The sequence below is a fragment of the Aethalodelphis obliquidens genome, unplaced genomic scaffold (assembly GCF_003676395.1).
Source record: "Aethalodelphis obliquidens isolate GAN/ISIS:26980383/991018 unplaced genomic scaffold, ASM367639v1 scaffold5, whole genome shotgun sequence".
In the NCBI taxonomy this organism is placed as follows: Eukaryota; Metazoa; Chordata; class Mammalia; order Artiodactyla; family Delphinidae; genus Aethalodelphis; species Aethalodelphis obliquidens.
In genome coordinates this window covers 150,047-176,183 of record NW_020837949.1, presented here as the reverse complement: position 1 = coordinate 176,183, position 26,137 = coordinate 150,047, and the positions used below count along the sequence as shown (strand labels likewise).

At 47.9% G+C, this 26,137-nt stretch overlaps 1 protein-coding gene across 5 annotated transcripts in view; it reads right to left on the bottom strand.

The window, feature by feature from the left end:
* VIPR2 (vasoactive intestinal peptide receptor 2) overlaps nt 1-26,137 on the bottom strand; it is a 68,621-nt gene that overhangs the window by 8,677 nt on the left and 33,807 nt on the right. For all 5 annotated transcript variants that reach the window (XM_027101343.1, XM_027101341.1, XM_027101345.1 and 2 more), the window contains 2 exons: nt 13,657-13,754; nt 2,984-3,125 (listed from right to left, as the gene is read on the bottom strand). In XM_027101343.1, coding sequence (XP_026957144.1) covers nt 2,984-3,125; nt 13,657-13,754 — 240 coding nt within the window. The remainder of the gene's footprint in view (nt 1-2,983; nt 3,126-13,656; nt 13,755-26,137) is intronic.

The window sequence follows — 26,137 nt, the reverse complement described above, 5'->3', positions numbered from 1 at the left end:
GCTGGCCGGCACAGAGGGCACGTCCTGCACACGCAGCATCCGTAGCACCAGTGGCATCTCTGCCTTTGGAAAGCTGTCTAGCACTATCTGTCGCAGTGTAAACACATGTGCCCTTTGGTCCCTCCAGTCTCTCTCCAGACCCACCTGACCGAGGTGAGAGCACTGGTGCATGAAGATACACGTACACTGACGCTTGTGGGGACAGAAGATACAAAAACAGGGTGTCGTGCAGATTACGTCACACCTGCACGGTAGATTCAAAGCAGACCCTGAGACACCGCTAGACTCAGAGGATTTCCAGGATATCCTGTTGGAGGAGGAAAGAGGACACAGCGTGTTTAAGATGATTCCAATTCCATTTTCTTGATAAAATGTTTAAAACGCCATGTCTGCATTTCTTTCCTGTTGCTCATCCACCATCAACACACTCTGAGGACAGGAGGTTTTGGGGGTTGACGGGCTGTCGGCTGACCTCGTCTTCTTTGGCGTGGAGAGGCCAACGGCCATGCGGCCGGGACAGCGCCCCACACAGACCCCAGCAGGGTCTCAGCCAGCCCCGTCCCCTGTCTCAGAGCCTCCGTCACTGCACACGGCCAGATGTCCAGGGGGCCGATCTCCACTGTCCGTGGGGGTCCTGACGGTCGGCTTCAGGTGGCCCTCTGGGCGCTCATTTTCTCTAGACTGGAGCACGGTTTCCACAGGTTTAGATCAAACCCAGACCAACAAGTGCAGAGAACGAGGCGCCCACACATGTGCGGGCTGGCCTAGGTGGGGACGGAGGCAGGGGTTCTGTCCCCTGGCCCATGTTTTGATCCAATAAAGACACTGGCTTCTTTGAGGCCCAACTCCTTGAAAAGGACGAGAAAACAGCACCTACCACGAGGGTTGTCAAAGGCAAAATCAGGTGTCACAGCTGGAGATACGTGTCCTCTCAGGCTCTACGGGGCCAGACGGCATTTCCCTAGAGTGCTGGGAAGACTTACAGCATCTGCAGGTGCTGGCTAAGAGCAAGTCAACAGGATATTTTGTTTAAACATGTGAAGATGACAGCTGCAGGGCTGGGGATATGGGCCTTGGTGCCTCTGTGGGTCTCATGCCTGGAGCCCTCAGTGCGCAGTGAGTGGCAGAGGCGATGGCGTGGTGATGTCCACGTGTGCAGTTTCACTCGTCCTGTGTCCACAGCTGCTCCACACTCGAGGACATGGGCTCCCCCAGCACCATGCAAAGCCCCTTCCTTTGGAGCCGTCTTTCCAGGGACGGAGCCAAACTCGTGATGGGACAGAGTCTGAAGGGTGTGTGTGTGCCTGGGTCTGTGCGCCTGTGTCTCTGTGTGAGCGTACGCATGCCTGTGCGTTTCTGCGTGCCTGTGCACCTCTGTGTGCATGTGTTCTGCGTGTGTGTGCACTTGTGCACCTGTGAGTGTTGATGGGCTCTTCTCACTTCCCCTTCTCCTGCCCCCTCTGCCATTCTGGCCTGGGCTGTGGGCCTACGTGGCAGCTCAGTGGGCCCAGGACCCTCTGCAATGTGCAGACCCCCAGCCCAGCCTCCAGCCCTTGTCTCTGGCTCTCCGCCTCCCCCCGACCCACCCGGGACAGCAAGCAGCTGGTCAGCATTCAGCTTTGGGCCGGGTGCATCCCTGTTCAGATGCGTCAGCCTCACTGCAGAGCCCAGGGCCTCCTAGCTTACCCCTAGGCAGGTGGGACTCAGGGCAGGGACACCCAGGTCCCCGTTGCTGCCCGTCCCTCAGCCAGATCCTCCGTCTACACAGCAGGAGAAAGTTGAGAGCACCGCTCCAGGGCCTGCTGTCTGTGGGCCCGTCAGGGTCACTACGTCCTTTAATGAAGAGCTAAGTACGGAGCGCTGCTTCGAGCAGAGCTTTGAGACACAGAGACGGGACCGAAGGCTCCTCAGCGGGAGGACAGCCAGGCACCCCTGCTCCAGGCCTGCGGGTGCACCCCCAGCTGTGCAGCGGAGGCTCGATCTAGGGAAGAGAGCCCAGGGACCGCACTTCCACCTGCGGCTGGGACTTGCCAGGTGGAGGATCTTGTTGCTAATTTCTTTATTATATTCAGTCCACATGCCTCCTGGTCAAGATTATCCCAGGAGTATATCGATATTTATTGCACCTGAAGACCTAAGAAGCAGCTGAAGTTCTTCGGTGTGATAAAGGCTTTACTATGTTAAAACGACATTGACTCAAATCTGCTCAGTCCAGAGCAAGGGTGCCAGCACATGAATCCATCCGCTTGGGAGGCGGGTGGAGAACAGCATTCCGGCTAGTGTGGAAGAGCTGTGACCAGGACTAGGGTGCCGTGTAGAACCCAGGTGGAGGGTGCGACTGGGTGTCGGAAGACTGGGTAGAAGGACTTGATCTCAGAGGAGCTCAATATAAACGCACTAAACTCAACTATGCCTTAAAGGCCCACTGATGTCCACCACAAGCCAAGCCTGCACTGCAGAAACTAACAGTTAAGGTGATTCATCCTCTTGCAAAGAGCTGAGCCCGCGGGTCACGGGCGCGCACTGCGCTCCCAGCAGGTGCTGCGGGGACGCACTCACCGCGCAGGTGATTTCCACCCAGCAGTCAGGGGAAGCATCTACTGCTCAGAATCCCGGACGTGTGCGGAGAAAACGGCGTCGTGCGTGCCCACCCGTGCCAGGAACATCCGGCTCGAGCTGCCGCTGGTGCTTCGGGGCAGCGGCCTCTTGGGAGGCCGGCTCTGCCTGGGGTCAGCACTCCGGCCGTGACCTCCCACCGGGCAGTGCCCACGTGCCCACCTTGTGTCTCTGGCCACCGTGGGCCTGCTCCGAGCTCAGGCCCGCTCCCGCGCCCTGACGGGGACCACCGGCTCTGGGACTTCTTCCCGATGCCAAGTGGGGTTGGAGTAAAGGGATGGGCGGTGGGGAGGGAGTTCGGTGGAGCTGGAGTTCACACAGGCACCTGCCCCCCATGAGAGGACCCCGCCCACAGGGACAGCCTTACCCAGGAGGACGGCTGGTCGGGGCAGTGCAGAGTCCCTGAGCTGGAGTACAGAACGTCGTCCTTGACCAACACCGAGATGGCCCGCAGGATGAAGGAGAGGAACAGGTTCAGGTGGATGTAGTTCCTGGTGCAATGCAGCTTCCTGCGGAGGGGGGAGGCGGTGGTGGGAGGGGAGAGGGGAGTAGAATGGCGGGGAGAGGGTGATGGGGGAGAGGGGGAGGCATGGATGGGGACAGAAGGGAATTGGAGGGGAATTGGAGGGGGATGGGAAGGGGGAGGAAATAGATAATCAAACACTGATTTGGGGCACACTTTCATAGTTGCCTGTGTGGCTTTAATCTTAAGGCTTCTTTTTTATGGAAGTTAATCATTTATTTAACTATTCCTTATTGTATATTTAAGATGTTTACAGCTTTGCATTATGATAAATATTTTTGTGCATAAACCTTTTCCCTTATTTCTGACTTGGCGCCTTAGATCAGAGTCCTAGAAACAGGAGTTCAGCATAAAAGTATGAAGCAGAGCCGTGCTCAGCCGAGCCTGCGGTGGCATGCCCCCACTTCACAGGTGTGCAGACCACCCATCTTTGCAGCAAATTTCCGGCAAGACCCACATCAAAGGACCTGTCTCTGAACTTAACTTTATGTGATATTTTGCTTCTCTAAAAAATGCTCAGAACATTTTGTTTATAGTTGTTTTACAACACTTACATTCTGCTTTGGAGAAGACTTAATTGGATACTTGCTTTAACTCTGACTTTTAATTGTCTGGAGTCTTTAGGAAACAAGCTGTCCCACACAGATGCACTTCCAACATTGCTAATCATTAACTCTTTAGGGTTAAGTAAAGTTTACAATTTCTGAAGAACATTAAAAAATGTATACTAAAGTAGACTTGCACCTGTGGCTACGAAGGGAAGCTTATCTGACTTCCCTCCCACTAGGGGGTCAACGTGATTTAAAAAATTATCTACTTGGAGAGCAGCGGAAGCAGCTAGGACTCGAAGGACAGGGTGCTGGTGAGGAGGGAGGCACTGGGGCTCTTTGGGCACCCACCTCCTCTTGTCTCCTGGGCTGTTGGTTAACCTATGTCTCAGGGCACAGCAGCCAATTAGAGAACAGGGGCCCAGAGCTTGTAACATCGTCACTGGACGGAATGGACAACAAAGGAAGTTAAGGGCTTTCAAGTTAACAGACTCCAGGAGCAATGATTCTGGAGAAAAGGAAAACACAGAGAGCCCAAAATTCAGCACGCAGTTATCTACTGAGGTTTTCCTTTCCTTTTTCCATTTCCTAAGGTGTTCATGTGTTGGATGAGTAGAAAGATTCCCAGGCCTTCATCTGAAACCCCTAAAAGGCTATGACGTAGGAATAATGACAAAAAAGCCTTCACAGAGCCTGAAATACAGCCTCAAGTCAACTCAATCCCTGCCTGGCTCAGGCTGGTCTGCCCATGTTGCTAGAAAAATTAAATCCTCTCTGTAGTAAGAGATCATCTAAAGTCTCTACAATTTAATTATATGTAATTTCAGTAAATTAATAAGTATGCTATAAACAGTACCAAGTGATCAAATACAGTTAAAAAGGAAAAAACAAAAACAAAAATAAACAGAGAACAGAAGGAGATCCAGACGCTGGCATTTTAAGACATGGACTGTAAAATTACTCTGATTAATATAGCCAAGAAAATTGGTGAAGATATGGAGAACCTTATTAGAGGATGGAATTAATTGTAAAAATCAGATGGAAAATTGAAAACTTAAAAAAAACCCCTAAAATTAAGAATTAAATAGCTGGGTCTAACATTAGAGTAGACACTGTAAATCAGAGTATTATAAGTTGGAAAATAGATCAGTAGAATATGTCTAGACGAAAATAGAGAGAAACAAAATAATGTAAAATATAAAGAAATAGGAAATATATGGGAAATGATGAAAATGTTAAACATACTTGAAAATGGAGCTTCAGAAGGAGAGGAGAGAGGATAAAGTAGAAGCAATGTTTGAAGAGATACCAGCCAAGAATTTTTGAAATTGATAAATAACAGATTAAAGAAATTCCACTAACTCCAAGAAGGAGGATTACAAAGAAAACCACACTAGAGCCCATGATAGTATAACTGCTAAAAACCAAAGACAAAGAAAAAAGTCTTCAAAGCACCCAGAGAAAGACTCATCCTTCAGTGGAATAATGGTGAGACTGGCAGCTGACTTTTTCAAAAGAACTAATGATGCACATCTTTAATGTGAGGAAAGAAAACAACTGCCCACAAAAAATGCAATACTATCAAGAACATCCTCAGACATGAAGGCAGGGCTTCCCTGGTGGCGCAGCGGTCGGGAGTCCGCCTGCCGACGCAGGGGACGCGGGTTCGTGCCCTGGTCTGGGAAGATCCCACATGCCGTGGAGCGGCCGGGCCCGGAGCCTGTGCTCCGCGACGGGAGAGGCCACAGCAGTGAGAGGCCCGCGTACAGCAAAAAAAAAAAAAAAGGCAAAATTAAGATGATCTCAGGCAATCAAAAATCATGAGAATTCACTCCTGGGAGGCCTGTGCCGAAGGAAACACTAAAAGGAGATCTTCAGGCAGGAGGAAAGTGATCCTGGATGGAAACATGAAAATTGAAGGAGGAATGAAGAGCACCAGGACAGACAGACAGGCAACTGAAAATAAACACTGACTTCCAGACAACAACCGTAATCATGCCTTGTGGTACTTATAAAATGCTATGAAGTCTTGAGTTGACTGGGAAGCAGTAAAAATAGTAACTGGAGGTTAACACCTATGAGACAAGGATGCATGTTGTTAATATGGGGTGAAAACCAGAAGAATAATAGAATATATAACTAACAATCTGAAAGGGGAAAATTGGAATAATAAAAATACTTGACAATTTAAAAAGAAACACGAAGTGAGTGCAGGAGCAATGAAGCAGCTGAGACAATTGAAAGCAAAGAGATAGAAGACGGATTAAAACTCCAAGTTGTCAGTAACTAGTCTAAATGTGAGTGTAAAATACTGTATGTAAAAATAAAAATAGACTGGAAATAAAAAGCAAATCTCAATTAAATGGAGCTTGTAAAAAAAAATAAATGGAGCTTGTAAAACACTCAAATTAAATATAAAACAGGGAAGTTCAAAGTAAAAGCACAGAAAATATATCTTGCAAATATCAAATAAAGAAAGCTAATATAACTACATTAATATAAGAGTAGATTTTTTAAAATCAAGGGACATTACTAAACATGGACAGTTTAATAGGAAAATAAAACATTAAATGGGTATGCCCCTAATAACATAACCTTAAAATATATAAAGCAAACAGTGAAAGAAATAAAAGAAGAAAGAGACAAGTCCACAATTATAGTTGGAAATTTAAATACATGTCTGTCAGTAACTGATAGAACAAGTAGTTAAAACAAACAGTAAAATTTAGAATATTTAAATAACATGATCATCAAAATTATGTAAATGACATATGTAGCATACAAACGAATAACTGTGGAAATTATATTGTCTTCAAATGAAAATGAAACTTTTACTAAAATAGACCACATTCTGAGTCATAAATCAAGTCTCAACAAATTGTAGAGGATTTAATTCATGTGGTATGCTCTCTGATTACCATGAATCAAGCCAGATTACCATGAATTAAGCCACAATCCAACTTGTTACTAATTTTCTATTCAGCTTAGAAATTAATCTATAGTTTTCTGTAGCCTATGAGTTAAAAAATAATTTAAAAAAAGAGTTTAGAAAAATTAGAACTCAATGATAATGGAAAACACATATTTAAATGTAAAAGATGGAACTAAAGCAGGTCTGAGAGGGAAATGCGTAGGTATAAATAAACACATTTTAAACAAAGGAAGGCTGAACATACACCTAACTTAAGCTAGAAAAAGCTACCACATAGAAACCAGAGAACACAGAGGGAAGGAACCAATAAAGATAAGCACACAAGCCAGTCAATTAATGAATAAGCATACAGGGGAGAAAATTAAAGTCCAAAGTTGGTTCTTGGAAAACACTGATAAAACTGATAAAGCTTTATACAGTAAGATTCATCAAGATACAAAGAAGGAAAATAAAAATGACCAATACCAAGAATGAGAAAGGAGATATAAGTATAGCTTTTACATACGTGAAAAATATAATAAGAGATATAGAAATGTAGGTGAAATGAATAGATTCCTTGAAAAATACAACTTATAACTAACATAGGAGAAACAGAGAATCTGAATTGTCATATGTCTGTTTTAAAAACTTGAACCTTAAAAGAAAACCTTCCCACATGACAGCTCTCTGCCCAGATGGCTTCACTGGTGAATTCCACAAACGCTACGGAAGAAATAGCACCTTATCTAACCCACATCATTCCACAGGATAGGAAAGGGGGCACTTTATTATTCACCTATGGACAAGCACAACTGTCGTATCAAAGCCTATCTTACGAGAAAGGAAAATTATATCAAATTCATGACTGTAGACACAAAAATCCTCAACAAGACTCTCGTAAACTAAACCCAGTTATATAGTAAAAGGATAATATATCACAACCAACTAGGGTTAATTTTAGGAACGAAAGGTAGATTTAATATCAGAAAATCTACCTATGTATTTTTTCACATTAAATGAACAAATGATAAAAACCATCTGCTCGTCTCAATATACGCAGAAAAATCATCATAAATTCAGCATCCATTTGTGATTAAAAACTCAGAAAACTGGGAATTGAAAGGAATGCTCTTAATCTGGTAAAGAGTATCTTCAAAGTATCTGCAGCAAACGTCACGCTTACAAGTGAAATATTGAGAACTTTCACTCTGAGCTCAAAAATAAGAAAAGGTGGTCCTCTATCATCACTTCTATTCATACTGTGCTTCACAAAAACTTGAGCTGCATATAAGAAGAATCCAGATGAGTTTACAGAATAATTATAAAATTCATAAATAAGTTTGGCAAGTCTGCTGAAGCAAGATCAATATATCAATGTCAATTCCTTTTCTAAACGTTATGTGTACACAAATATATACGACAGCATAAACAAATACCTCAGCATGGCTATCAAAAGACGTCCATGATGTTTACTCAGAGAACCACAGAATATTATTGAAAGAAATTAAGAAGGCCCAAACCAATGGAAGGATCTACTATAATCACTGGTTGGATGATTAAAAACTGTAAAGATGTCCAGTCTATCCAAGCTGATCTACAGATTCAATGCAATCCAAAATGAAATCCCAGGTGAGTTTTTTTAATGGCTACTGACAAGCTGATTAAAACAATGCACATGTAAGTGCAGATGACCAACCTCTTCCTAGTGAGAAAGAAGAGCTGACAGATTTACACTGCTGGAAGTCAGGGCTTATTATAAAGGCACAGCAATGACAGCAATGTAAAAACGGCACGTGATAGATAAAGAGGGAAATAGGACAGAGCAGGGCATCCAGTCCCTTGATACACAGTCACAAAGATGCCTTTGCAACGCACTGGCACAGGTGGGCTTTCCAGGTAATGGTCCTGGAGAAACTGAATACAGAGAAAGCAAATGACCTTAACCCCTACCTCACACCATACACAAAAATAAGTCACCAGTGGATCATAAACCTATACATGAGAAGTTAAAATAATAAAAATTTCTAGATGATAACAAAGAAGAACATGCCAGAGATATTTTAAACAGGCTCAGGAAGCTCTGACTATCAAGACAGATGGTCAATAGGCTTCATTAAAATGAAGAACTTTCGCTGATCAAAAGACTCATTAGCGGGGTGTAAAGTCGAACCACAGTGCTAGAGATAAAATCTGTGATACCCATATCTGACGAAAGGCTGCTCTCACAGGACTCCTAAAAATTAACTTAAAAAAAGACAGACAGCTGAATAGAAAAATGAGCAAACACTTGAAATGGTCCTGCAGGAAAAAAAGTTTCCAAACACATTATATCATTATTCACCAGGGAAATGCACATTAAAAACACAATTCTATATTACTATAGACAATGGGGGGGGGAGGTGGAGTGGAAGGCGTCTCCGCAAGGCAGGTGGGCACGTGCAGTACCTGGAGGGACTACACCTGTGCATGGCCTACGACAGGAGAGACATATGAACGTAAAGTAAACATGAATATAAATATAAGTGTGCACACACACACGCACATCTGAAGAACTGTGTACGCGCGTGCAGGAGAAAACTCACAAGAATGTCCACAGCAGCCCTGCTTGTGGTCGCCCCAAACCGAGAGGCACCCACGTCTCCGTGGACACTGAACAAAGCAATGAGTTGTGTTATCTTCACACAGCAATAAAAAAGAACAGGATAACTGCACGCAACAATTCGGAAGAACCTCCCTGCAAAACGCTGAACTGGGGAGACTGGGGCGTTCCTTCTGTAAGATCCTAAAATAGGCAAAAGCAGTGCGTGGTGTCAGAACTCTGAATAGCGGTCACCTTCTGCGAAGTGGGTGGTGACGGACACGCAGCGGCCTGGAGATCGGCTCCTGGTGCTAACCGTGCTGGATGGCGACCTGGGCGCTGTGCTCCCTGGGGACAAGCATCACGCTGCATGTGGAGCCCTGCCCACGTCCCTGCATGCACACTTCACTCAGAAAAGTCCATTTCTGTGTATTCAGCGTGACCCCAGACCTCGGTAATGACGACATTAAATACGACACAGGAGCAGTTCTGAAGCTCAGTGACCCTGCGCTGCGGTCCGACGGCTGCAGGCTCGACGCTGCCTCGGCCTCGTGTGCTCCTCGTGCTGGGAGCTCTCATCTCTCCAAACCCTTTTCTTTCTTTTCTTCTTTTCTCCACTCCTCTTCCCTTTCCCTCTCCCCATGTCTCTCCACTGAGCGGGGCTGGGGTTTGTTGCTGTCCCCCAGGTGAGCACAGCCCCCCCAGGTCAGCAAGCTGTCCAAAAGAGTCACGTTGCCGGGTCTCTCAGCGACGCCTTCACCACACATGTAAAGTTTCACTTCCAGGTACTGATCTAACGGATGACGGATGTAACTGAAAGTGTGTCTCCAGATGAGCCAGGCTGGAATCCGCCCCCCGATGGTGGCATGAATGGACTCCCGAAGGCGAACGGGGTGAAGGTGGTGGTGGCTCGGGGCCCTGCGCTCACCCGCTCAGCAGCCTGGGACACATGGCACCTCCGAGGCCTCCTCCTCTAACTGGTAAAGCTGGGACGTGAGAGCACTTACCTGGTGGAGGTGTCGTAAGGACCCAATTAACAAGCCCCTATGAAATGCATGGCACAGTGTGTTAGCAATTACTGCTGCTATTCCTGGGCCTGTGAGGACCGGGGCTGCCTCGTCAGTGCCTGGACCACAGGCCACACTCGAGGATGCCAGCAACAGTGACCGCCCATGACTCCCACACAGAACCAGGCCCCGCGTTTGATACCCAAGTCTGCATGCCCTTTGGGAAAGAAAGAGATGAAGAAATGAGATGTTCCATTTCTCCACTGTAAAGTAAGAACCTAAGTGTCCATGACAAATGAATGGATAAAGGTGTGGCACATATATACAATGGAATATTACTCAGCCATAAAAAGAAACGAAATTGAGTTGTTTGTAGTGAGGTGGATGGACCTAGAGTCTGTCATACAGAGTGAAGTAAGTCAGAAAGAGACAAATACCGTATGCTAACACACATATATGGAATCTAAAAAAAAAAAAAAAAGCTTCTGATGAAACTAGGGGCAGGACAGGAATAAAGACACAGACCTAGAGAATGGACTTGAGGATGCGGGGAGGGGTAAGGGTAAGCTGGGATGAAGTGAGAGAGTGGCACGGACTTATATATACTACCAAATGTAAAATAGATAGCTAGTGGGAAGCAGCTGCATAGCACAGGAGGACCAGCTTGGTGCTTTGTGACCACCTAGAGGGGTGTAGAGAGGGTGGGAGGGAGACGCAAGAGGGAGGAGATATGGGGATATATGTATACGTATAGCTGATTCACTTTGTTTTACAGCAGAAACTAACACAACATTGTAAAGCAATTATACTCCAATTAAGATGTTAAAAAAAAAAGAACATGGTTGCTTGATGCTTTCGTAGCTTATGGGCTATATTTTGGAGAATAAATGTTCGATGACTGCAAAGAATTCCGTTTCCTGGGTGTAATCACCATGACAATGGAGCGTGTTATTTTTATAACATGGATTTTAGAATTAACTCAGTCTCTCAGCTCTCCAGGGAGGTGGCATCAGCAGATGGAAGTGGGAAGGGTGCCTGAGTTGAAGGCAGAGCCTGGGACTGTACTCCATCCCTGGGCTCTGGGCACTTTTTCCTGGGATCATTGCACACTGAACCAGCAGAATGACAGCCAATGCAGACACATCCTTTTTCTAACTAAGAAGTGTCACCTGCAGCTGAAGAATGATGTCCATGTAAAGAAGACTGTGATACGCATAAAAGCATTGGAGACTCTCTTAATGGATCATGACCGTATTTGCAATAATTCCAGAATGCTATTGCTGGCTAGTTGTTAAATACATCATGAAGTGCAAACCTGAGGGAAATTGCTGTCAAGAATATGGATTGCTCAACATGGGAGCTCTTTAAAAACAAACTGAAAATTTTCTAATTCAAGTTACCCTGTGCTGGCTTACCTCCCTAAATGTTTCCTTTCTTTTTTATATTTAACAATTTCAAGATTTAAAAATGTACAATAAAATGCAGAAGATACCAGAACAAATATTAATATAATACCAGTGTTTTTTTAAGAACTTTTTTTATCATATAAAATATTATAGGTCTTCCCCACACTTTTCAAAGTGCAGTTCTGGGTTAAAGGCATTGCCTCATTCTTTCTGAGAATTATCAACTACCTCACACAGCCGAGATGCCTGAAACTAGAGGAGCACCACTTAACGTCTGCTGAGATCTCCGCTACCTGCTCCATCACCTCCACTCACTCAGTTTTCTTCCAAGTATGGACCTCCTAATGTTCTAAAAACACTCCATTTGTTATATCACTGATTTTATATGAAGACCGGCTAACATTTGAACTATACTTTAGCAAAGGGAAATAAGATATGTGGTGTGTGGGAGGAAAATAAAAGCGGAGTTGGTGTTGCCAAGAGAACCTCCAGATGGAGCCAGAGGCCGCGAGGAACTGAGGCCACCACGTCTCAGCCAGACGGGATCTGAGCTCTGACCACTCACTGTCCTGACGAGGCGTCCAGAAGGTCTGCACAGTGTTCCAGAAACTCAGGTACATATCAGACCCCACCCCCTGAGCACCTTGTGGCAGCCTGTCCCTTAAGGACAACATTTCCTTCTGCATCAGAGCCAATCCTAGCTCTTGCCAGACAACTTCAACAACCTGCGGCTCTTGCCTTTACAAGCCCCGACTCCTTCTCTTCCCTGGAACCCTCTCAGCTTCACCTGAGTCTGTGTTTCTCGAATTGCAATTCCTGAGACCCCAAATAATGCTCTCTGTTCTCTACAGATTATTATTATTATTTTTTTTGTTGTTGTTGTGTGTGTGTGTGTGGTACGCGGACCTCCCACTGCTGTGGCCTCTCCCGCTGCGGAGCACAGGCTCCGGACGCACAGGCTCAGCGGCCATGGCTCACGGGCCCAGCCGCTCCGCAGCATGTGGGATCTTCCCGGACCGGGGCACGAACCCGTGTCCCCTGCATCAGCAGGCGGACTCTCAACCACTTGCGCCACCAGGGAAGCCCTACAGATTATTTTTTGACAGGTGATCAAAACCCTGTTAAAATAAGCTGGATATCACCCATTTTACTTAAGGCTAGTGATGCTTAAGACACAGATTTAATCCTAAAAACTAGAACCTTTTCCCAGATAGAAGCGTCGACCTCCATCCTTGAACCCTGACCACCAGCCACACAACGTCTGTCATTAACTCCCAGAGACCTAGCACAGACCTAGGAGGGTCCAGGAGCAGGGGAAAAACAGGCGCCGTTCAGAGAGCACCTCCCACATGCCATGTAGGCTCCATCAGCCTCCATGTAGACGCACAGAGAGGTTAAGCAATTTGTCCAAGGTCACACAGCTGCTAAGAGACTGACCCAGGATTTGAACCTGTCCTCATGCTCCTGAACAAATGACAGTGTCTCTTAACACAGCACCCACTGTGAGGCCCAGATGTGGGTGCTTCTGAGTGGGAGGGGAAGGCCAGGGTGCCTCTGTATTTTCAAAGCATTTGCATATTGCTGTTTAGTAAATAACAGTTGAGCTGCATTCTTTTTTTTTTTTTTTTTTGCGGTACGCAGGCCTCTCACCGTTGTGGCCTCTCCCATTGCGGAGCACAGGCTCCGGACGCGCAGGCTCAGCGGCCATGGCTCACAGGCCCAGCCGCTCCGCGGCATGTGGGATCTTCCCGGACCGGGGCACGAACCCATGTCCCCTGCATCGGCAGGCAGACTCCCAACCACCGCGCCACCAGGGAAGCCCCTGAACTGCATTCTTATCCATGGTCAGTACTGTCTCCTCATATGAGCAATGCAGAGTATTTAAATACAAATGTCAACATTAGCATCATATTTCATGCTGGCATTTTCCCAGGGAGTTTGGTTGGCTCGGCGCAGAGGAGGGCTTGGAGCTAGTGGTTTCTGCCCTCCTCTGATGGGCCGAGACGGCTTAAATGGATGATTTCCTGTCTCACGTTTCTGGCAGGATTGCGTATTTCTGCCACTTACCTGAAGAGGCAAAGAATTATGCTTCCGGTTGTAAGGGAAATCAGAGAGACACTGTAGCCCAGGGTGTAAATGGCCTTCACCAGAATATAAAACGTGATCTGAAAGAGAGGAAAGTGCATCTGTAAGCTACTGGTGGCTGGCATTGGACAACGGGCTGGGTTCCTGATCTCACCGTGCGTTCCCTTCAGGTCGGGCTATGGGCTGCTGATGCTGGAACACACGAGGCAGCCTTGTCTTGGAGTTCCACCTCCATCCTGAGCCCAAAATGGCACTCTAAACACCAACCTGTTCCCCTATAATTCATTGTGAACAACCTGGGATGGTTTCCATAAAGCAAACCTGCATGGAGGGAGCCGCCTGGGGAAGCAAAGGAAGCAAGGACGTGGGGACCACATTCGGAGGAGGCCTCGAGGCGCCGCCCCGAAGCAGCAGGTTGGACGCGCTCAGCCTTCCGGGTGGGAGAGAGGAAAACCACTGAGCCCGTCTTAACCTCCAGGAGCGAGCAGCCCGCTGAGGTGGGCGCTGGCCCAGCCCTGCGGTCTTCCCCGAGGCCACCCTGCCAGCTCCCGCTAGAACCAAGCGGGTCTGGACCAGGAAGACACCGCCCTACGTAGGGGCTGCCGCCTGCCTCCCGCAGGGTGCGTTCTTCCTCCCCCAGTGAATTCCTGGTGTGATCTGGGTCTTAAGGCAGCGAAGACGGCGGAGCTAAGTGTGAAGAAACAGCAAATCCTGCCTCGAGCGACCCCGTCTGAGGCCTCGCAGGTCGGCGTGTGGGATTTGTCGCTTCGTGGCTTCCAGCCTGCGGGGGAGAAAGCAGAGGGAGAGCTGGGCTTCCGAACCGTCCTTGGAAACCCTGATTTCAGGTTCTGTCCCTCTCCTGTTCGCCTCCTGACGCAGGATTACAGGCAGGACTGGGGTGTTCGGGGCAGCTGCCACCGCGTCACCTGTGGCAACAGTTCAGGTTAAACAGTTGGAAAATGAAATATTTCAAACCCACTGGAAGCACAGAAAACAACGTGATGACCGCACACGCACCTGCTGACAGACGCCAGAACCTAACCGGCCATTGAGTAAAACTGCGGGGGGCCCACTGCCGACCCCGAGGCTTGACCCCGCCCCCCGTGAGCCTTCACACCTTCACGCGTGTGTCTGCGCTGCTTGCTGTCCTGTGCCGCTTCCCCCTGTTCTTAGCTGCCCGCCCTTTAGTATTGCTTTACATTGTCTTTGCTGGGTTTCCCCATGTTTGCCTTTTTGTCTTACATTTTTCTTGATTCTCAGTTCTTCCTTCCGGTTTCTTCTTTCCCCTGAAGCACACTCCCTACGCACGTTTAGTGGGGGTCTGCTGGTTGTGGACCCATCGGGTTTTGTTTCTCTTTCAATTCTGAGCAGCAGCTCAGCGGGTGGGTTCTGGGTGCGGACGAGGCCCCCACTTGGGAGGCGGCTGCGTCCGCGCAGTCTGTCTTTAAGGTTCTCCGCAATTTGATGTGTTCCAGTTTCATCACAGTGGCCTGGCTGTGCATTTTCTTTTATTCACGGTGCTTGCGGTGGTCGGGGTCTCCGTTTCTCCTGCTGAGACTGTGATCCGATTGACGCTGGGCCACCACCGGATGCCCAGAAACTGCTCTATTTCCCGCCCCCTCGTCCCTCTGCTGCATCCGGGCAGTTTCTACCTTCCCTGTTCCAGAATTCTCTTTTCATCTGTATCTGATGTGCTGTTTGATATACCTACTTGATTTTCATTTTTTAAAATTAAGGTTGATTTACAATGTTGTGTTAGTTTCAGGTGTACAGCAAAGTGATTCAGTTATATATGTGTGTGTGTACACACACACACACACACACACACACACACACGCACACGTATATTTTCTTTTTCAGATTCTTTCACATTATAGGTTATTATAAGATACGGAATATAGTTCCCTGTGCTACACAGTAGGATCTTGTTTATCTATTTTACATATAGCAGTGTGCATATCTTAGTCCCAAACTCCTAATTTATCCCTCCCCCACTTTGCCCTTTGGTAACCATAAGTTTGTTTCCTATGTCTGCGAGTCTGTTTCTGTTTTGTAAATAAGTTCATCTGTATCATATTTTATATTCCACATATAAGTGATATCATACGATATTTGTCTTTCTCTGTCTGACTTACTTCACTTAGTATGAGAATCTCTAGGTCCATCCATGTTGCTGCAAATGGCATTATTTCGTTCTTTTTATGGCTGAGTAATATTCCATTGTATATATGGACCACATCTTCTTTATCCATTCATCTGTCGATGGACATTTAGGTTGCTTCCATGTCCTGGCTATTGTAAACAGTGCTGCTATGAACATAGGGGTGCGTGTATCTTTTCAAATTATAGTTTTCTTTGGATATATGCCCAGTAGTGGGATTGCTGGGTCGTATGGTAGTTCTATTTTTAGTTTTTTAAGGAACCTCCATACTGTTCTCCAGAGTGGCTGTTATCAATTTACATTCCCACCAACAGCGTAGGAGGGCTCCCTTTTCTCCACACCTTCTCTAGCATTTATTATTTGTAGATTTTTTTTTAATGATGACCATTCTGACCAGTGTGAGGTGATACCTCATTGTAGGTTTGATTTGCATTTCTTTGATAATTAGCAATGTTGAGCATATTTTCATACGCCTATTGGCCATCTGTATGTCTTCTTTGGAGAAATGTCTATTTAGGTCTTCTGCCCGTTTTTTTTTAATTAATTAATTAATAATTTTTGGCTATGTTGGGTCTTCATTGCTGCCCATGGGCTTCCTCTAGTTGTGGCGAGCAGGGACTACTCTTTGTTGTGATGCACGGGCTTCTCATTGTGGTGGCTTCTCTTATTGTGGAGCATGGGCTCTAGGCACGTGGGCTTCAGTAGCTGTGGCACAGGGGTTCACTAGTTGTGGCTCATGAACTCTAGAGCATAGGCTCAATAGTTGTGGCGCACGGGCTTAGTTACTCTGTGGCATGTGGGATCTTCCCGGACCAGGGCTCAAACCCATTTCCCCTGCATTGGAAGGCGGATTCTTAACCACTGCGCCACCAGGGAAGTCCCTGCCCATTTTTTGATTGGGTTGTTTGGAGTTTTTTGTTGTTATTGAGTTGTATGAGCTGTTAGTATATTTAGAATGTAAGCCTTTGCTGGGCGCTTTTTTTGCAAATATTTGCTCCCATTCCGTAGGTTGTCTCTTCATTTTGTTTATGGTTTCCTTTGCTGTGCAAAAGTTTATAAACTTGATTAGGTCCCACTCGTTTATTTTTGCTTTTATTTCTATTGCCTTGGGAGACTGACCTAAGAAAACACTGCTTTGATTTATGTGACAGAATGTTTTGCCTATGTTCTCTTCTAGGAGGTTTATAGTGTCCCGTCTTATATTTAAGTCTTTAAGCTATTTTGAGTTTATTTTTATGTATGGTGTGAGGGAGTGTTCTAACTTCATTGATTTACATGCAGCTGTCCAGCTTTCCCAACACTACTTGCTGAAGAGACTGTCTTTTCTCCGTTGTATATTCTTGCCTCCTTTACCGAAGATTAATTGACTGTAGGTGTGTGGGTTTATTTTTGTGCTCTCTGTTCTGTTTCATTGATGCATGTGTCTGTTTTTGTGCCAATACAATGCTGTTTTGATTACTGTAGCTTTGTAGTATCATCTGAAGTCTGGGAGGGTTATACCTCCCCTTTGTTCTTTTTCCTCAAGATTGCTTTGTCAATTCTGGGTCTTTCATGCTTCCATATAATTTTTAGGGTTACTTGTTCTAGTTCTATGAAAAATGTCATGGGAAATTTGATAGGGATGGCATTAAATCTGTAGATTGCTTTGGGTAGTATGCCATTTCAACAATAATAATTCTTCCAATCCAAGAGTATGGGATAGCTTTCCATTTTTAAAATCATCTGTAATTTCCTTTATCAATGTTTTATAGTTTTCAGCATTTAAGTCTTTTAACTCCTTGGTCAGGCTTATTTCTCAGTATTTTTTTCTTTTTGATGCAATTTTTAAAGGGATCTTTTTTTTACTTTCCCTTTCCGATATTTCATTGTTACTGTAAAGAAATGCAACAGATTTCTGTATGTTTTAATTTTCTTTTTTTTTTTAAGGTCTATTTTTTCCCCCAGATCAGGTCCTTTTTAGAGTATCTCATTTTTGGTTATTTTCAATTTCCTCTTTTTTAAAAAAATAAATTTATTTATTTTGTTTATTTTTATTTTTGGCTGTGTTGGGTCTTTGTCACTGTGCACAGGTTTTCTCTAGTTGCGGCGAGCAGGGGTTACTCTTCGTTGCGGTGCCTGGGCTTCTCATTGCAGTGGCTTCCCTTGTTGCACAGCACAGGCTCTAGGTGTGTGGGCTTCAGCAGTTGTGGCTTGCAAGCTCAGCAGTTATGGCTCATGAGCTCTAGAGCACAGGCTCAGTAGTTGTGGTGCACGGGCTTAGTTGCTCCACGGCATGTGGGATCTTCCTGGACCAGAGCTTGAACTCGTGTCCCCTGCATTGGCAGGCAGATTCTTAACCACTGCGCCACTAGGGAAGCCCTAACAAAACATTTTAAATGCACTTATTTGTATTCTTTGCCAGATGAATCCATTGTCTCCAGTTTCGAGGATGTAATTTCACTGTTCGTCATCTGCTGACTGGTTCTTTGTGTAGTTTGTACATTTAGGTGTGAGCTCATCTTTGGGGTTGATCTATGGGAATTTGGGAGGCCTGGGCAAGGATTTTCTTCCAGAAGAACCCGTGTTTGCATCTGCCAGGCTCCCCAATGCTACCAGTTCAGGAACGCTCTACCTGGATGTCTCAGCTCAGAGTTTCCATACTGGGCAGCATAACAAGAAAACCCAACTTGGAGGAAGGCACACCTGTCGCGACAGATTCTCGGGAAAGCCTGGTAGATGGGAAGGAAGACACCTCAGCAGGGGAGCTGGCAAAGCAAACAAGTTAATCATGACGAGGAAAAGCCTGAGCCCATCAGCAGTGAACCAGGTGCAACTAAAATAATAAGAGAGCATTTTTGTTTGTTTTATAAAATTGGTGATAACTGAAAAAATATGAAACTGCTGGTGAAGGTATTAGCTAAATAGGCATCACATCTGTTCCTAGTGGAAACATGCACTGGCGCATTTTTTGGAAAGCCGTTTGACAGTATAATTAAAAAGATGAAAAATATCCTTGTCTTACTTCACATCCTTTAACCAGGAATTTGAGATTTGTGCACAGGTTTGTTTATTGATTAAAATAACAAGATATTAGACAAAACCTAATTTGTGAACAATTGAGTAAATTCAGCATATTCATAAAATAGAATATCACACTGCCCTTAAAAATCTTGCTTTCGAAGGATACTGACTGATTTAAGAAAATGTTCATGATATATTTTATAAAACAAAACAAGCAGAGTGTACATTAAGTACAATGGTAATTTTGAAGTAAATACATAAAAACGGGGAAGCGACAGGGGTGGTGTACTGCTCATGTGTTCCTCTGGGAAGGTCCCCCCTTTCCTGTTCACACTAGTGCATGTATGATCAGAGGGGCAGAAACGGGAACCAGTTACGCACGCACCACACGAGAACAGTCCGCTGTTCACGGGTTTGTAACAGGGCCTTCAGTCTTCAGTTTCTAGTAAAATTACTATCAAGTCCCTAAGGGAGAAAATACCTATTTTCTTTACCACCTGTAACATCCATAATCTGCACCACAAACTTCACAAAACAGAACTAAAGGCGCAAGTCCTTGGGGGAAACGCAGTGAGTCCAGGGCTCACTCTCCCCTCGTAACTTCTTTGAGATTAGAATGTGCTGCTCCCTGTCAGGGTGGGGGACTTATTTAAATGTTCCATTGTGATAATTTTTTGAAACACAAAAGATTTATTCCAAATGTCTGGCGAATTTAATATTCATTTTTGACACTATCAGGATAATAGGATGACATCCTCCCAACACTCATTCTTATGAGCTTTATGAGTTTGTAGAAGTCTTAGGACTGGACATCTATAAGGGCTTGTTTTCCTTAAGCCAACAAAAGGTGATCAAAGAACATGTAGGACACTCTGCAGTTTTTAACTCTTTTCTTTGTAAGTATTTTGGGCATCCCCTATGCTTGAGGTCCATGAAAAGGACCCTGCCATCTCCTTTCTTATCCTGAATAAACATTCACTTTTATATTTAAGGTCGTATTCTTTTTCTTACAGAAAGTCCTCATACTGTTTAAGCGTGAGGCCCACAGGACGATTCCTGGGCTTGTGGCCTCACTCAGTGTGGAGAGCAGAGGACAACCTGGGTGGGGGGCGCTTGCCCCCGAAGATGATTAAATGACAGGTGTCCACGAACACCGGTCCGCAATGGTGGGCCTGAGAATGTCGCCAGTGGGACGCCCGAGGGGCAGCCGGGGGACACATTTCCAGGGCTTCGGCATGAGCCCCCCACCGACACCGGATGCACACGTACCAGGATTCCTGTCACCGCAAGGTTTTACCAGGGAAGATGTCCTCAAACAGTCACACGTTACAATCGCAAGTTTGAGACTGGATTTACTTGTAAAAAAGGAGTTGAACATGTGTCGCCATCATCACGTGATCCGGCAGCGAGGAGAACAGGTCAGGAATACGCTCCCCTTTCTCCACGCTTCTGAGGGGACTGCGGTGGGCAAACACAGGACCCGCCACTCTGAGCCTTCCGTGGGGGTCCTGCCTGGGAGGAGATGGCGGCCTTTCCCCACTGGCTGTCACCCAGGGCGGCTTCCTAGTCCCCAGCAAGTGTGTGGGACCGGGTGACGTGCAAGTCGTCTTCCAGCTCTAACTTTCCATAATCATACATGGCCCTGGAGCTACACGCATAGCCCTCCTCAAGGAACACTGCGGGCCGGCCAGTGTTTCCAAACACTGAGACATAACTAGGCGACTGAAGCCTCCGCTTGCCTGGGTCAGGCCTGGTTTATGTCTGCTGTCCCGGAGTGACTATTAATAGCGCCCCTTTTTCTCTTGAAAGGCCAGGTTTGGCTGACCTTTTATACGATGACCCTATTTATAACTCAGTAGTGGGCCACGCAATCAATTTCCTAGGTAACAACCAATATTTAAAGAAGGTAGCACAGAAAATGTGGCTTTGTGAAATGTTTGTGTTGGGTCACGGTGTGAAATGCATTTCTAACTGTGGATTTTAATTAAAAAAAGTTGAAAGCCCCTTGGCTAGACCAGAGGTTCCTGATTCAGGAAACTTTCTGATTAGAACCTTGCCCGGCCCGACGCCTCACTCTTCGGCTGACGTGAAACACCCTGACGTGTTCTCTTCTGAACCTGCTGATGCCACGTGCATCACTGTCTGGGAAACAGTGGCTCCTCCCAGACCTTTTAGTAACGATTAACCTTCGCACGAAGGGCGAGGGAATGCGAGTGAAACCACCATGGCTACCCAGCATCTGTCTAAGGACGGGTCCCCCTGGAACAGAAGGCACAGCCCCTGTCTCCGGGGTATGTAGGTCTTGTTGGGTAAATAAGACCAACACAGACCCCGAAAAATGCTGACCCGCGTCTCTTACTCTGAACTCAGAGCGAGTGGCTGAGGCATGAGCAGGGGCACCTAGTAGCTGAAGGGCAGCACGGATGGGCGGGTGGCCCGGAGGAGACGTGCCAAGTGCTGGGGACCCGGGCGACGTCGCTGGCCGGTGCGGCAGGGTCGTCTGGGCTCCCCGTGGAGACATGAGTCACGGGTGATGCTCACTCTGCTTCTCCCCGGCTCCCTGGCTTCCCAGGGCAGCACCTCAGCTCTGATTCCTCGGCCAGGTCTTTGGGCTCCTCCGAGAGGGCGCTGCAGGGGCCCACACACGCCATGTCCTGTGTGGCAGCAGGCAGAGGGCCGAGCGGGCAGCGTCTGCTTCACTCAGCAGAGCACGCCGAGTGGAGTGGCCAGTCCGGGGCCTTTTCTCGTGGCGGCTTTGGAGCAGGGCTGCGGAAGGACCTCGGAGCCCCTGGACCAGCAGCCTTCGCCAGGGCCAAGGGACAGCCTCTGTCTCAGGTGCAAGGAGGTGCCTCTTCTCACCTGAAAAATGGAAGGCTGAGGCTTCTTTGTTTTAAAGCAGATGTTTTAGAGACCATCAGAAATGACAGCCTGTTTTCATGGGAATGTGGTCCAAAGCGCACGCAGTCATCAAAGCTACTCCCCAGACTCAGGCACCATCTCAGATTCAGGACGAGTGAGGCTCACTGTCACATTTGCAACAATGTTATGAGTTGAATTTTTCTGCCTGAAAGTCGTTGGCAAATATCTTTTAAGACCCACTTATTCTGCTTAGGAGACTGTAATGATAGCCTAGTAGTGCTGGGTGCTTTGCAATTTACAAAATATAACACAAAAGTTAATTCATTCACTCCTCCCAACAGCCTGTGAAGCAGCAGACGGAGTATTTTTGCCACGTTCCCCTTATACAGATGGGGGACCTGAGTCTGGGGGTGACAGGTCAGTTTAAGAACACGAGGCCACCAAGGTGCAGGGCTGAGAGCCCACCCGCACCCTAGCGTCCCCTCCCTCGGAGGCCGCCCTCCCTGGGGAACGTTACTTTCTTCCTTTAAGAGGAATCGGTCGGTTCTGCATGTAAGGAGCGTGGACGTCACCACTGCATCCTAACAATGAGTAGAACTCTGAAAGGACTGGAACATCAACCATCTCCTTGGGTCCACGAGGGAAGGGAGGACACAGGACAAACAGCTGCCCCAGGACAGTGGGGGGACAGGTGGCAGCAGGAGCTGGGGGTTCCCAGAGCAGAGTCATGAGACTGACTGTTAAGCTGCAGGAATGAAGACACTGGTGTGGCTGAAAGGACAGACAAGCACGTCAACGAACAGAATAGGGCAAAGAAACAGACTCATGTAAATAGTCACTGGTCTCTGACAAAGAAGCAAAGGGAATACAATGGGGCAAAGACAGCCTTTTCAACACATGTTGCTGGACCAACTGGATCCACATGCAAAAAATGAACCTAGACACAGACCTTACACGTTCACAAAAATTAACTCAAAATGGGTCATAGACCTAAATGTAAAGCGCAAAACTATGAAACTCCTAGAAGATAACATAGGAGAAAACCTAGATGACCTTGACTTGATGATGCTTTTTAAAATACGGCACTGAAGGCACCACCATTCATGAAAGAAATCATTGATAAGGTGGACTTCAGTAAAGTTAAAAAATTCTGCCCCGTGAAAGAAATGCAGAGGATGAGAAGACGAGCCACGGCCTGGGAGAAAGTATCTGCAAAAGGCACATCTGATAAGGATTGCTATTCAAAACATACAAAGAGGGCTTCCCTGGTGGCGCAGTGCTTGGGAGTCCGCCTGCCGATGCAGGGGACATGGGTTCGTGCCCCGGTCCGGGAGGATCCCACATGCCGCGGAGCGGCTGGGCCTGTGAGCCATGGCCGCTGAGCCTGCGCGTCCGGAGCCTGTGCTCCGCAACGGGAGAGGCCGCAACAGTGAGAGGCCCGCGTACCGCAAAAAAACCACTAAAAACCCCCAAACATACAAAGAACTCTTAACACTCAACAATAAGAAAACAAACAACCCAATTTAAAATGGGCCAAAAACGTTAACAGGCACCTCGCCACAGAACAGACCGGATGGCAAACAGGCAAATGAAAAGGTGCTCCACACCAAAGCACAGCCCGCGGTATCATCAGGCTGGTCTAACGCAACCAAGAGTAAAATCCACGGCGAATGGGCGTGAGGACTCTGGGGCTTGTGGTGTAAGTGCTATTCACTGATGAGGCTGTGGATTAGTTTCCCTCAACCATAAAAGGATGATGAAAACCAGCGCATTACCTCATGGGCTTGTCGGGGGATTAAACGAGATAATCCCAGTAAAGAGCTTGTAAACACTCTTAGTAAATGCCCCTAAGTGACTCATGTGACTGGGTTTGATTTTACCATAAAAACCATTTTTATGACGAAAGAGGTCTTCAAGGTTATTAAGCCCAACGACCCGAGTCCTCCTGAGTCAAGCCTCCTTTGTACACAGTCTGCTTCGCAGAGGACCTGGGGTCCCCCACCCCTACGCTCAGCGTGGTTCCCGCCGCCCGCGCGGCCCTGACCAGCGCTGCGGTGGAGGGTGAGGGGACGGGTGGACGCAGGGACAGGCGGACGGGCAGGGCTCCTGCTGACGGCGGCGCCCCCTTCAGTCTGTGGGCGGTCAGAGGCACTGCAGGAACCCAAAGGGGAGACGCAAGCACGCTGGCTTTGCGCTGGGGCCTCCTCCAGTCTCGCTGCAGCCCTCAGGGCCGTCTGAGGAAGCGGACCGACCCCAGGGGGGCGCTGGGCTCTCAGGTCAGAGGGCGCTGGACAGCACTGCCCCGGGCGGAAGCGACCAGGCACCCGGCACAGCCAGTCTGGGTGACACACAGGTGACATTGCTCTCCTTGTCCCCGAGATCACCTCTCTCCTGAGGACGAGTGGAGATGTCGGGAAGGTGTCTGATGCTTCGTGGAGGGGCAGGAGGGGGGGCGTCCGGATGCTCATCGTGACTGACGCCCACCTGCCACAGGGCTGATTTCCCATGGAAGCTGCACTGCTGTGTAGCTGGGAGCAGGGCACCTGGCAGCTCTGGCCGTGGGCCCGGCGGTGACATCTCAGAGGAGGTGGCGCTGGGGATGCGGGGCTGGAGCTGTCGGCACAGTCGCCAGGGCTGCGTGACCGGCTGGCAAAGAGCCCCTCTTTTCAGTCGCTACGGGGAGCACTCCTTTGCTGGTGTGAACGTGTTAGAGGAAAATGGATTTTCTTTTAAAAATCCAAATACGACGTTTCTGAGGCAAAGAAACCTCCAGATATTCTGGAGCAGTTTCTCCCACTGAGACCTATTTACAGCACAGAGTTTATGATAAAGAAAAGGCGACGACAGAGGGACTGGGAGACTTTGTTTTGCTACCAGGCGTCCTCACCTTTGGCAGATAACCCGCATCTGATTCTAGAAACATCAGACAAACCCCTCCGAGAGCCTGTGACGTCTGTGAGGTCGAGGCCGATGTTCTCCAAACACGACACATGAAAGAGCAAGGCTGAGGGGTGGGAAGAGGCTGGGTCACGTGCGCCAGTGCCGCCTGTGCTGGCAGACATGCCCTGAGAACCGTCCTGGGACCCAGACGGCGGGTTAGATGACAGCTGTGTAAAACTCGAAACCTCCCAGGTCTGGTACCGGTGCTGAGGCTACGTCACAGCACACGCCCCTTTAGGAAGGACGGCCTCGCCGTTCACGAGCTGAGGAGGTGCATGTGTGCAGCTCGGGCGCCATGTCCGCGTTCACGCCCGCCGCGCACCCGCGCACTGATCGCGGAGGCCGCAGGGCGCCCCGGCCAGTCGGCTCCCCTGCACCAACCCGGCTACTACATCGCTTCAAAACAGGTTTCAGGAAACGCACGACAGAGGGAAGTTTCCTCGCTGTCCTGTCAGGGTCCCTGGTGGGAAGCAAATGTCACTGAGAAATGATTTGTCAAACAACATAAATTTAAGTGATTTGGGGGGGACCTAAAATTTGATTTTATTCGAACACAAGAGTTAAGTATTTGCTGATTTTTGAGAAAGTAGAAAATATAGGCAAACTGTTAAAGGGAACCTGCAGTAACGGGGCCACTGTTTGTCCTTCATCAGCGCATTTCCTGGCTTGCGGCCTCTCCAGGCCCATGTCCAGCCGCTCGAATTCGCCAAATCACACCCATGTGACAGGTAGTGTCAACTTGACAATTGGTGGGTGAACCTTTCCAAAACTCTGTCTTCTTTTTTTCTAGGTCTTTAACAGAGATTGCGAGTACCCAGTAAAGCAAATATTGCTAATTGCCGTATCTTCTTCAATTATCTCTTAGGACCACAAACTTTTAGTCCTGAACTTGTACGTCACATGGAGAAACTGACCGGATCGCCCAGTGAATGTCCTGGTTGCCCCCAACCTGCCCCAGAAACGGTGCCTTCCCTCCCGTCCCCACCTCGAGCGCCTGGCTGGGACGGCCGGTGCGCCCAGCTTCGCCTACTGCCAGCTGCCTGGGCCCCAAATGTCTGTTTCCCCCAGGCAAGGCTGTCACGTACAAGCCCAATGAAGAGGGGGTCATCAGGGAGATCGGACCCTCCCTCAGAGACCTGTTCCTGGCTGAGACCGGCCCGGTGCCCCCAGTGCTGTGCCGGGGCCCCAGCCCCGAGTCCTGCCTGATGCCCCAGGGCTGTGGACACGGCTGGCCCCCTTGGCTGTCTTACAGAAACGGCCTGGTGTCCGCAGTGGGGTGGGCTCCTGGCTCGGCCCCTCACCCCTGCAAGGCTGGGGCTGCCTGCCTCGCAGGCACCCTGCGTCTCCTTCCCCGAAGGCGGGTTGTTTCTCTGTACTTCCCTGGACACCTGCATTGCTTCCTACGCGCTCCTGAGCTGCTTCTCCATTATTCGACCCTAATTTCTGTGCCCTCCTCTCCTTTCTTGTAGGAGAACCTCCCGGAGCCAGGCACCTACCCTGCTT